The sequence below is a fragment of the Desmodus rotundus genome, chromosome 5 (assembly GCF_022682495.2).
Source record: "Desmodus rotundus isolate HL8 chromosome 5, HLdesRot8A.1, whole genome shotgun sequence".
Taxonomy (NCBI): Eukaryota; Metazoa; Chordata; class Mammalia; order Chiroptera; family Phyllostomidae; genus Desmodus; species Desmodus rotundus.
The window spans coordinates 12,510,739-12,523,441 of record NC_071391.1 but is presented as its reverse complement, the minus strand read 5'-3'; the positions used below and the strand labels follow the sequence as shown (position 1 = coordinate 12,523,441).

General features: G+C 51.1%; 1 protein-coding gene across 1 annotated transcript in view; it reads left to right on the top strand.

The window, feature by feature from the left end:
* The first annotated feature begins 15 nt into the window (after positions 1-15).
* Positions 16-12,703, top strand: part of PTPRJ (protein tyrosine phosphatase receptor type J) — a 145,713-nt gene continuing 133,025 nt past the window's right edge. The window contains exon 1 of the mRNA XM_053924655.2: positions 16-419. Within this exon, the coding sequence (XP_053780630.1) occupies positions 159-419 (261 nt within the window). The 5' untranslated portion in view covers positions 16-158. The remainder of the gene's footprint in view (positions 420-12,703) is intronic.

Sequence of the window (12,703 nt, the reverse complement as noted above, 5' to 3'; positions counted from 1 at the left end):
GCAGCGGGAGCCGCCGGAGCCGCGGGAGCCAGGATCCCGTTGCCGCGCACGGGGGGTGGGCGCCGCTTGCTCCGCCCCGCGAAGCTCCTGCGCGCCCAGGGACGGGTCCCCTCCGCGACCGCCGCGCCGGGCCCAGCCGTGGGGCCGCCGCTGCTGCCATGTCCCCGGGGAAGCCCGGGGCGGGCGGAGCGGGGACTAGGCGGACCGGCTGGAGGAGGCGGAGGCGGAGGCGGTGGCTGGAGGCGGCGAGCAGGGCGCCCGGGCTCGGGCGCACGGCGGGGCCCGACTCGCGCGGCCCGGGCACGTTCCAGAGCGCGCGGGGCATGAAGCCGGCGGCGCGGGAGGCGCGGCCACCTCGGCGCTCGCCCGGGCTGCGCTGGGCGCTGCTGCCGCTGCTGCTGCTGTGTCGCCTGGGCCAGGTGAGCGGCCTGGGGCCCGGACGGGGGAGGCAGGGCGGGGCGGGACTGGCATCCCCGGCACCTGCCTGCGGTGCCCGCCTGCAGGGTTGGGGGAGGTGAGGGCCCGGGTCCTAGGGCACCCCTCCTGGAGGGCTCGCGGGAACCGGCGGGCCTCGCAGGCCGGTGACCGAGCCGGGTGCCCGGCTGCCAGGCACCAGAGGGCGGGCGGCGGGCTCCGGGGTGCCGGGGCGCCCGGAGCCACCCTCGGACGCCCCCGCGGACTCCTGGCCGTCTCTGGCCCGCCCTCCCCGCAGCCGGTTCAGTCCGCCGACCCGGCACGCCCGCCCGAGGCGGCCGGAGGGGGCGTGTAGGATGAGGGCGCCCGGCGCGGAGCGGGGCCGACCCGGCCTGTAGGGCCGGAGGGGCTGGGCCGAGGGGCGGCGGCGACGGCCGGGGGCCGGGTCGCCGGGCAGGGGGCGAGGCGCGGGGCCTCCAGGCCGAGGGCACCGCTTCTGGGGAAAGTTGCCACCTGGGGCAAGGAAGCTGCACGCAGGGGTCCCTCCCGCAGACGGTCCTCTCCCCGGGGAAGCCGGTCGCTTCCCTGGGGGTTTACTTCGTGCTAGGTGGGCGCCGGCTCGCCCCCCTCGGCCCTGTGTTCTCGCTTCGCTTTTCAGATACTGCTGCGCCTGGCGTTTTGGTGACCGAGCTTTCTGAAAGCTCCGTTTCCCCTTGGTGCCATTCCCCCTGGGGGGAAGCCGGGCAGCTGGGAGGCTGCCCACTGCACAGCGGGGACTGGAGGGAGGGAAGTGAAAGAGCGGAGCGCCCAGCCCTGCCCTCGGCTCCTCACAGCCTTCTAGGAGCGCGCTCGGGTCTTGAACCCGCAGTGGAAAGGGCTCTGGTGATGACACCCTGGTGTGGATTTTGTTCACGGAAATCTTTCTTGTTTTATACAGAGAGGCGTCCTAAGGGGCCGATGATGTTTGAAACCTGGCAAGTCGGTTATTCCTGGGGATGGAACTTGGTTTCAGGGAAAACTTTTCACGCACATCAGCCTTGGGGAGCAGTGCGGCCCAGCAGGCGGGCGGAGGAGGAGCTCTGGGGGCCGATGTCCCCTCGCTGTTGTCCTCAGCAGGCCCCAAACAGGCCCCTCCAAGGGCCTGGGAGACAGTGTGACCTCCTGCAGAGAGCACTGGATCAGGTGTCCGAAGAAGCTCCAGGGCTGGACTTGCTCTGCAGTCCGCGAATCCTCAGTTAACAGCGTTTGTAGGGTGGGTGTACTACCACCTGCCCTGTAGATTGGGGCTTCCCCTGGCCAGTGTCTGAAAGAGCTTTGCAGACAGTAAAGGGTGTCCAGATAGGACCATCGTGAAGGTATAGTTCTGTGTGTGCGACTGTTTCCTCCCTGTTCCTGCAAGGGAGCTCTGGAGAGCACTCTATGGGATTCAAAAGAAAAAACAAACCTCATAATTGAAGAGCTCTCGCACCAAAATTTATACTAAAGATATACTTGATCTTCACTTATTTTTTGTTTAATTTGGTACATGTATATTTTATTATATTACATTATTAATTTTTTTTCTTCTGTCGTGGTGGTGGTTAGCGGTACTTTGAATCAGCGAAACATCTCTTTGGCAAATTTATTTCTTGCCCGGTCCTTTCTTGAACTTCACTAGCATATTGCCTGCCACTCCACACTTGTCTGCCATTCAGATATTTCCTTCCGCTCTAATTTATTCTGCAGAAACGCGAGAGGACTCTATTTCTCGTTTTGGGGGGGATACGTATAAAATAGGAACTCTACAAGGCTCTCTGAAAAAGGATCTTCAAATCCACATTTGGCAGTTCATTCTGATACTGGATATGTCAGGGAATCAATGAAATTTTTGATCTGGACCAGTCTCTCGAGGTGCCTCAAACCCCTCATTTCTTTCAGATGAGGGCCATGAGGCCCAGAGAAGACAGTGGCCTGGCTGAGGCCACCTGGCAAGACTGTAGCGATGCTGAGCCTGGAACCTGCATCGCCTGCCTGCGCCTCGTGTTTTCACGATGCTTTTTGTGCGTGCACCATATTTTCATGTTGCTGTTACTTGTAGCTGTAGGTACTGTCCTGCCTCATCGGCGTGTATTCCTGGAACTGTGGGCGTAAACAGTTTTTCAACATCAAGTCATACTTGAAATTAGAAGTTGCGTTGAAGATTTCTGAGGCTTGTGTGTTTAGGAAATGTGGGTGCAGGTATCTGACTACCTCCCTAACACAGGGTTGGTTTTGTGTGGCTTGGATAGTGTGTGTGTGTATGTGTGTTTTAAAAAGGAATCAGCGACTGCAGGTTAAGAAAACGGACAAGTCGTGGAAAAGATGCAGCTCTGATGGAGCATGAACAGGACTGGTGTGGAAGCTGGGAGGCTAAGATGTTGGAGGTCTCAGTGTTTAGTGGGGTCCGGAAAAGCCATTTCGACCCTGGCGTCTCAGCCCCAAGACAGGAAGGCCGGCCAGGGATGATTCCAGCGCGAGGATTTTGCGGGTGGCAGTGTCTGACCCCACCCATTCTCAGTGTTTTGCACTGTTTCTGGTTTCTGTGTGTGCTTTAGGCAGTGTGACAAAGTGTTGTTTCCCCCCTTGCCTCCTTCTCTTGACAAATGTAGTCCTGACATATTCTTTATGAAGTCGGCTGGATAGGGGGCTGCTTTAAAAAGAAAAAAACAAAACAAAACAAACTGGTGACTGACAGCTGTTGTGTTGGTCTTATCGGCCGTGGGTTTGCATTTTCTGCGCTTTCTTGTTTACTGGGGAATAATAACTGTTTGTGTTTGCCGTCTACTGTCGCTAATCCTCGGGCCTGCTTGCCTACCTGCTTCACCCAGAGCACAAAAATATTTGAACGCCTCTTTGTATTGCATGTTCAATTCTCCTATGGGTGACTTTAAATATTTTTGTTTTGCTTCAGAACAACAATGGAAAAACCAAATCTTATGTTTTGTTTGCAGACAGTTTAAGAAAACAGAGCAAATTGGTTTATGGTTAGACTGTGACTTTGAGCTGACTTCAAGTTCAGCCCCACGATAAAGATAACCGCGGAATACCCAAGCTTTGCTTAGCAGGGAGAATGAATCCTGGCTCCCGAGCGAGTAATTTTGGTCAGCAAAGAGGTTATTTAGCTCCTAAAAGTAATTTTTGCTTGGGGTTGAGGCCTAGGCAGAGCAGCAGCGTGACTGGAGGCCTGGGTTTAGCCAGCCCATCATCAGCAATTACTTCTTAGTCCATTCACTGCTCGGCCAAGGGAATTATTTTGAGTGCTGTGTAAGAGGCAATTTTCTGTGCATTTCCCTCCTAACATCATGCTGTTGATTGGTGATATTGTAATTAACAGGTAACAGTACATGTGGCAGACACCGTGCTAAGGGCTTTCATGCATCTCCTCATTGGATCGTTTCAGAAATAGTAAGAGGTGGGTGCTGTTCCCGTTTCATCTGAGAGAAAACTGAGGTTCAGAAGTTACCAAAGATTCCTAAGTGGTGGTGGCAGAGCCAAGGCTAACGTCTCCATGGCCCCAGGTTACTGTCTTGTGCTGTGAGACGTCGTGTGTTTCAGGGAAGGTCTTCAGAGTACAGCTAATAGATGGGACTTTTGTGGTGAGGGACAGGCTTGGGGCGCCTGAACCCTGACGGGGCTGGGAGACGCTTCGCCTTCTCTGAATCCTAAATTCTGTAGCATCTACTCCGGTTGTATCATGGACAACCAAGGGGCCCTCTTGCGCATGCTTCTTTGGGAGCCTGAGCTTATGAGGCAAGCCTGCCTTCGTGGAGACGGCATGGGGTCTGGAATGGGAAGACCTGGGTTCAACTTCGTGCTCTGCCACTTAGTAGCTGCATACACTTGGGCAATTCACTTAAAGTCCGTGAGTCCTCATTTTCTTATCTGGAGAAAGGGACTAACACTTCCTGCTCCGCTGGGCGGTTGAGAGGATCAAACAAGATAGAAGAGCTGCTATGTAAAATCTAAGGCACAATTCAACTGCTGGTTGTGGCTGCTGCTGTTATTTGGGGAGAAGAAGTGGGGCTTCAGATCATTGGTTTCTGTAAGAAATACTTATCAAGCATTTTCTGTAGTGTGTTTCCTGGGGCTTGTGCAAAATGAGCTTAGCTCAGTCCCAAAACATTTTTTTTATCCTCAATTTTTAGACAGAGAGGGCAAGGGAGGGAGAGAGGAGAGAGAGAGAAACATCAATTAGTTGCCTTCTCATGGAATCTGCAACCTGGGTATGTGCCCTGACCAGGAATAGAACCCATGACCTTTTGGTCTATGGGATGATGCTCCAAACAACTGAACCACACTGGCCAGGGCCCAAAGCATCTTTTAAATGTTCAGAATTATTTATTTATTTTTTGTGGGGGGTATTAGAGAACAGATTGTAAGTTGCATATCAAGCCCATGATTTTATAGGTAGGCTGAGGTTCTTTGTAGTGCCATAGTAAATAAGTTTACTGGAACTGAATAAAAAGGGGATCTACAGAAAAAATACTGTTAAATAATTCTGTAAGGATGATGTGGTTCTAGCGAACTCGTACGGGTGACACGTTGCCGAAGTCTGGGAAACAGGCATGGAGTGGAGGCCTCGGTGCTGAGCAAGAAAAGCCGCCTGCCTTCAGGACTCTCCCAGGCCGAGGGGGTGAGGCGTAACTCCCCTTACCCCAGCTAGCTGACCACGGTCACGGGACAGGCTGTGCGGGTGATGTCCTCGCTGTCCCTGCAGAGAAGGGGCTGGCCCAGGATTTGCCAGAGATGACAGCGAGAGGGCCAGACAGTCTCTGGAAATCCTGGAGTAGCACCTACCTGAGACGAGGGAACGGCCATAGCAATTTTTGTCCCCACCTGGTATGGCCGGCTTTCCATTGGCATTTCTGGTGGCCCCTTGGAGGGAGGACGCGGGAGCTGTAGGAAGTTCGTTATTACTTCCTTATTAGTGAAGCTGCAGTCTTCCCATTGTCTCAGAATTTCCATGGCATGTAAATGCCTGGGTGAGGGGTGCTGATGAGGTGGCAGGTGGGGGCATTTTGAAAGCACAGTGGTGTCAGCTCCCACAGAAGGTCTAATTTTAAACATGCAAATAATTTTCAGTTCCACTTTTCCTTCTTCCTGTTGCAGGGAAGCTGTACCCGGTTGCCATTTCTGAGCCTTGAGCAGACAATATCATTTTTATGCCACAGATCGTCTTCTGCAGGGCAGGAATGGGGTGGTGTTTTTCTGGGTGCCCGAGCTGGGCCTCAGCCCATTGTTATTTCATGGCTTCTGAGTGAGCGAGTGAGGGAAAATGAAAACCTGGCTCCAGTTTGGAGCCTGGAACGCAGTGGTCCTCACTCTTTCTGGGGTGGGGTAGGTATGAAACCCTTACAGGGTATGTAAAAAGGAAGAACCCTCTCCCCCAAAGAAATGAACATATTTATAATTTTGTATCCAACTTCAGGTGGTTTCGTAGAAGCTTTGAAATAGCCCATGCAGCCCAGGTTAAAAACCCTGCCATAGACAAGTATCTGTCCTCTTTAAAGATAACGCCACACTCCCACCCCCGCCCCCACTGTGGGGATCCTTGCTTTCCTTCTAGGAAAAAAAATGTTTCTACTTTTGTAATGTTTCTATTTTATGAACATGGATACTTATAATGTAGACAAGTATCCATGTTCATCTTTCTAAAAACATTGTATATACATTGTATTCTACTTATGCTTTTAATTTACCAAGTTATCTTGGAGATGATTTCATATTTGTACCAATAGCTTTCACTCATTTAAAAAAAATGACTGCCCAATATTGTGATGTGTGAATGAACCATAATTTATTTGACCATTCCTCAGTCAATGGACACTTTAGTTATTTTTAGTCTCTACGCCCACCCTTTATAAATCATGCTTCAGAGAATGTCTTTTGGTACACGTTTCATTGTAACCTTCATAAGGATACTCGTGGGGTAAATCTTTAATTTGAGGGTTGCTGGGTTGGAGGGTATAATATGCATTTAAGAATTTGATGGTGTTGTGAAGTTGCCCTCCACAAACTTTATCCCAGTTTGCCCCTCTGTTTGGACAGTTTGTTTCTCTGTACCATCAGGTGAATTGAGGATTGTTAAATTGTGAGAGGTGAAAAATTGTATCCTGTTACTTTTATTTATATTTATAATTTTGAGTTACGCACTTTCCCCCCTCATTTTGGGCCATTTGCATTTCTTGCTTCCTTTTTTTTTTTGTTAACTCCTGTTTCTCCTGTTAGAGAGAGAGAGAGGGAGAGAGAGAGGGAGAGAGGGAGAGAGGGAGAGAGGGAGAGAGGGGTTGCCTTTTGTTGCCGATTTGCACAAGCTCTTTGGTATTAAGGAAGTTAGTGTTTTGGCTTCATTTGTGTTGCAAATATACATATTTCCAGCTATTTTTTGATGCAGCCCTTGTTCCTTAGGGACACAGATAAGTAAAACCCTGGGTGGTGAAGCGGGTGTAGATCTTGGAGCCAAGCAGCGTGGTTGGAATGCTGGCTCTACTATCTAACTAGCTGTGCGATCTTGGACAGGTGCCTTAACCTTTCTGACCCTTGCTGCTCACACTGCTAAAGTGCTAATGATAATAGTATTTCCTCTCACACAGTACTTAGATAAATGAGGTCACATTACGTCAAAGTTCCTTATAAATGGATATAGAAATATGAAAACAACTTACAAAATATTCCATTTACTGAAGCATTACCTTTTAAAGTTAGGGCAGAAGGCCATAGTTATGAGTTGTCCAAATTGTGGTACAAAGCCTTTAAAAATGGATTTAAGAGATTAAATCCACAATGGATTGTGTACATGCATACATATGTATGCATGTATTAGAATATATAATGGGGAACAGTAGAGGCTCCCTGATAGCAGTTTAAGTTGTATTTCTCTTTTGACAAGTGAATATAATTGAATTAAGAAATGACTAAGAGATATGACTGAAGAGGGGTAGGTGTGGCCTTGCCCTGAAGGAGAACAGGGATACTGACCATGTGTTTTTTTTTTAAACCCAGTCCCCACCCCCACCCCCGCCCCCCAAACAAGGTCCTTCTTGCATTGGCTTAAGCACTTTTCTTTTTCTTGTGACCTGGCCAGCTTGGCTGTGGCCACCTCCTGTCTCTGGGTACATTTTGTGTAGGGCTGAGGGGAGTATTTATGCCAACAAGTGAAAGTTTAAAGACATCCTCCTTGGCTGTAATTGCTGGAGGTGGGAGGGAGATGGGAGGCGGATGGGAGGCCTGGGAGTCTGCTGACTGTGCCACCTGTTTCCATGGCAGCAAGGTGATCCTGCGTTTCCTGCTGCTGGCTGAGGGGCCCCCTCACTGTCCTTCCCTTGTGTCATGGGGGTTCTTCCTTCCTTACTGAGGGGGAACCACACTGGTGGACCTGCTGTTCCTGGGGCCCGGAGCCGGAGATCTGTGGGGGGGCGGGGGTGGGTACAGAGGGAGATGGCAGCTGGGCGCTGCGTGCACCTGTGTTGGAGGCAGACAGACCCGATTCCCCCACTTGCTGGCTCTGTGACCTTGGCCAGCTCTTCTAATGCTTGGCGCTTCATTTGTTCTCATCTGGAAAATGGGGACAAGAACACCTACCTCATAGGGTTCTGGAGGATTAAATAAGCCTGCACAACAAGGTTTTAACCACGGAGCAAACCTCCCAAAGGTGCTGGCTGTTGTTTCATTACCTGATTTTGCTGGGATGCTGGCATAAACGACTGCTTCAGAAAACTGGACAAGAATTACTTTTACCTTCTAGTTTACAGGCCCTTCAACATATGTGAGCTCATTCTGTCCTCCCAGTATCCTTGTGTTTGTGGTTGTCATTCCCCCGAAGGTGTGGCTAGGAGTGGCTCTAAGTGACTCGTCCAATTCAGGTGACATCTGTCTTTTGCCCAAAATATTCTACTTGCACGGTGTAGTCCAGTTTTGACCATTACTGAAGTGTTGAATCAGCTTACAAGAGGCAAGTGGGGCCGCTGAGTCCCCTAGTTTGGCCCATACCTAGTCATTAGGTTGAACCGTATATGAAATTACTGTTTTCGGCACTTTGACTATCGTGTGTAGTTCCACTTCACACGCTACAAAAAATGTGCTTTTGAAGTGAAGTTTGGAAAGCGAAGTCACGGGCTCGCGCGCTGGAAAGCCGTGCATTTCAAACCGTGGTTCTTGAAACTCAGTTCAGCGAGTCATGATCAGCATTAAGAGGGAGTAGAGTAGAAAACAGCAGAGTTTCCTTCAAGCAGGAAGGACAAGTGTTGTGTCATGAAACTTGTTTCAGTTGTATACACACGTGCGATGTGTGTGTGTGTGTGTACACTGAATTCCATATAAAATGAACTTCTTATCGTGGGTTCCGCCATTGCCCGCACCGCCCCAGAAGCCACTACCTGTCTACAGGGAGGGGAGTGGAGGAAGGGGCAGGGTGGGGGGTGGCGATGGGCTCTGTTTCCAGAGACAGTGGAGGCCAGTACGAAGTCCCGATGATGCCTTGTCACTGTCCCCGTGCATAGCTGAAAACCGTCAAGTGGCCACTGGCGCGGGAAGGGCCAACCAGCTTCAGGAGAGGTCCCTTAGGAAGGGAGTAGGTGGCTTGGAAGCCGAGGAGGCCTCCCTCACATGGCGGCCCTTCTGGAAACTCCAGGGGACTGCCCCGGGAGGACAGCTTCTGGGCATGCTCCGTGTCCTTTGGTAAATGTGTTGGGTAGAGGGCCAGCACGCACTGCCTACTGTGCTGTGACTCTGAATGAGATTTCAGGCCCCCCTGCAGTGAGCTGAGCTCCGAGGGGTCACTCCCCATCTGGTGCGTAGTGGGGACTGACTCACAGCCCAGACGGCTCTGCCTCCAGGACCTGCTGCCCTCCCTCCACCACACCAATCTGCTCAGGACTCACACTGACGCCCTGTCGGCGGCTGTTCGCCCGGTTGGCGGGAGGCTGATTCTGTTCCCTTTTGAGTTAGTTCAGGCTTTTTTTTTTTTTTAACATAAACATTTTGAAAAATAAATGAAGAAACAAAATTACCTGTAATGTCTCCTCCCCCAAAGATAACCCTGGCACCATTTTGATGGGTGATTTTTGTCTTTTTTATGCATATTCTATTTATAATAAAATAGTGTTACCTCCTACACATTCTTTACAACCTACACTTTTTACCTAATAGGAAAAAACCCCCCAAAACTGTGGTAGATGCATCCCTGGGGACACCCAGGAGGCCACGGTATGAACCTAAGGCTTCTTCCTATAGGCTCACTCTTACGCCGTGGAAAGTCTTTTGAAATGTTTTTTTTTTTTTTTTGAAAACAAACAAACATGGGCATATTATAGATTAGGTATGAAATTGGCATCCAGAACTTTTTCAGCAAATACAGGAGACAAGAAAAATATTTCTATACCGCAGGCCCCTGGGGTGGGGGTGGGGGGTGGCGAGTTCTGTCTTCTCTGTGTTGCTCAGGGGCAGTTTGTAAAGCAGAGACACTATGTTGCAAACATTTCCTTTGTCAGAAAGTATTCTCTTCTGTAACTCTCAGCTGTTGCATCTTGTTGCATTATAGGGGCACCTAAATGTATCTCACTCATTGTCTCTTTAGTCTTCTAGTTTGTTTCTGAAAGGTTTTGCTGTGATGAACCCTGTAAAGATGACTTTGTGATTCAGGCTCTGAACACATCTCTGAAGACTGTCTCAGGATACATGGTGACGATAAAAATAACAAAAGCAGCTGCCATAGGTTGAATATTTGTCAACACTTTGTCCCTATTAATTCATGTAATCCAGTGAGGTAGTTACAGGGAAGGCAACTGAGGCCCAGAGGGTTATATCTGGTCCATGGCCACGCGCTGTGCTAGAACCTCACCCAGCTGGTTGTGGGCTTCCCTTGGGGCGCAGGAAGCTGGGATGCATGGCCCACGTGGGCCAGGGCGTGTGTGAGTCTCCAGGGAGGACAGCTGGACTCGAGGGCCATTCCCATAGGTGGGAGAGCCATCTTCCTGTGGAGTGGGTGGACACGCTGACACTCGCTGCTCAGAGTCGTGAAGTCGGGGACTGGAGGAAATGCTTCCTAAAGCTACAGAAGACAAGAATTTCTTTGCTAGCGATTTTAGAACCTGGAGCCACAGTGTTTTTAAAAGCTGCCTGAAACCAATGAATGACCTCATTGCATTCTGCTGGGGTCTTGGCCTTCCTGTTGTGAGTGAATGTGGGTGTCACACAGTTTGAAGCCCAGTGCAGATGACATGAGCTCGGGGTGTCCCGTTGGAGGAGCAGCATGGGAAAGGGTGCAGGCTTTGGTGTCAGCAGAAGCCGGGACCCAAAGCCATGTCCTTCTCCTGCAGCCCTGACCCTGAATCTGCCCGGCACTGAAGCACCTGAGCACCTCTTGTGTCATCTGGAAAATGGGTAATTCGGGCACACCTCGGTACTCCTCAGCTTCAGGCCGCAGCAAGCCCTGCACCCGTTGCATTTTGATGAGAAAAACATCTCAGCCCTCGGCGTGTGCTCGGGACTCGTCGCACCTGCTAAAACTCGTGTGAGTCACGGTGCCGCCTTGCAAGAGAAAATTTCTTATGGGAAAAATTCGTTTGGTACTTGTTGGTTTCGGCACACGTCACGGGTTCCAGAAGGAACTAATGACGAGTGCTGAGGTACCACTGTGATGACCAGGCCACAGTGACTAGGGTTGAGTGAGGGAAGGTGTGTCTATCCGGTGGCACTTAGTAGGTAGGCTCTTAATGGCTTGCTCCCAACTCACCCGCTGTATTAGCGCACCTCCAGACTTTGGGGCTGCAGCTGCCGTGTGCCCTGGAGTTAAGGAGACCTGCTCTGAAGGAGTTCAAGTGACCCCTGCCAGCCGGGTGCCCAGGTGACATGTTGTCTGAAGTGATCGCTGCCCTGCCTGGTGTGGCTCAGTGGGTTGAGCGCCGGCCTGCTAACTGAAAGGTCACCAGTTCGATTCCCAGTGCGGGCACATGCCTCCGCTGTGGGCCAGGTTCCTGGTTGTGGGCGTGTGAGAGGCAACTGATCTATGTTTCTCTCACACGTTGATGTTCCTCCCCCTCCCTTCCCCGTCTCTAAAAGTAAATAAATAAAATCGTAAAAAGGAAGCGATCACGAAATCCTACCGAGCAAAGAGAAATTGTAGGGGGTAGGGTACGGGTGGAGCTCTTCTACACTCACTTTGAATCATAACGATCTCTAAGAGAATAATGCTCATGAAGCCGGAACGGGGATCTCCAGAGAGAGAGCTCATTGCCCAAACCAGCCTTTTCTGGAGAGAATAGCAGAAATAGTCTTGCTTGCCTTTCCGCGCTGCAGGTGAGGCCGTCCCCATCCATCAAGCCCTGACTTCAGGCAGGTCTGATTAAACAGGCACTGACCGCATCTTTCAGATCTAGCACCGCCCACCTCACTCATCTCCTTTAAGTTGCCGCACAGACCCTGCTACCTAGCGTTGGCCTGCTCCGCAACGCCCACCGCCTGACTTCGTGCCTGCACCCACTCCTCAAGCTCCTCTCATCCTGCAAACCACTGTACCCGAGACCTCCTTTCCCCTGCTCTCTAACCCTGCATTCTTGTTACAGTGTAGGCCTGATGTGAAATTATTTGCATGGCTCAGACCTGGGCGTCTCTAAAGTCAACAATAACCTACTCAGCTTCACCGTATCTGGTTACCACCGGGAGTCCATCCCTACGATAGTGGGCATCAGACAGCAAGAAGTCACCTCTGTTGACCGTCTCATTCTGGGCTTGTCCATGGGGGGAGGGGGGGAGTTAATGCAGTGGTGAAAAACTCGGGCTCTGGAGCCAGATGCCTGGGTGGGAATTCCTTGCATTACCTTGACGATGCTGTTAAACCTCTGTGCCTCAGTTTTCTCCTCTGTGAGATATGGTGACGTTGTGACTCAGTTCTCGGGTTGTTCTAGGGAGTACAGAAAACCAGCACATACTCAACATCAGTAAACATTGAAAGAGAAGAGGAACAATGCGCTGGGCACGGGGTAAGACTCAGCCTCTGCTCTCTGACCACAGAGTGTGATCTCCCTCTGCAGTTGCACGCACCGGGCGTTGAGACTTTGAGGCTGTCTGGCAGTGTGGTTGGGGTGAGTGGGAGAGCTGCTCTCTCTGTAAGACCAGGGTTTCTCAACCTCGGTACGACTGGCGTTCGGGGCCTGATAGTTTGTCGTGTCGGGGTTGCCCTGTGCACTCTGGGATGTTAAGCAGGCTCCCTGGCCTTTGCTTGCTAGATGTCAGAAGCACCCTCCACCTCTCACTTGGGACAACCAAAAATGTC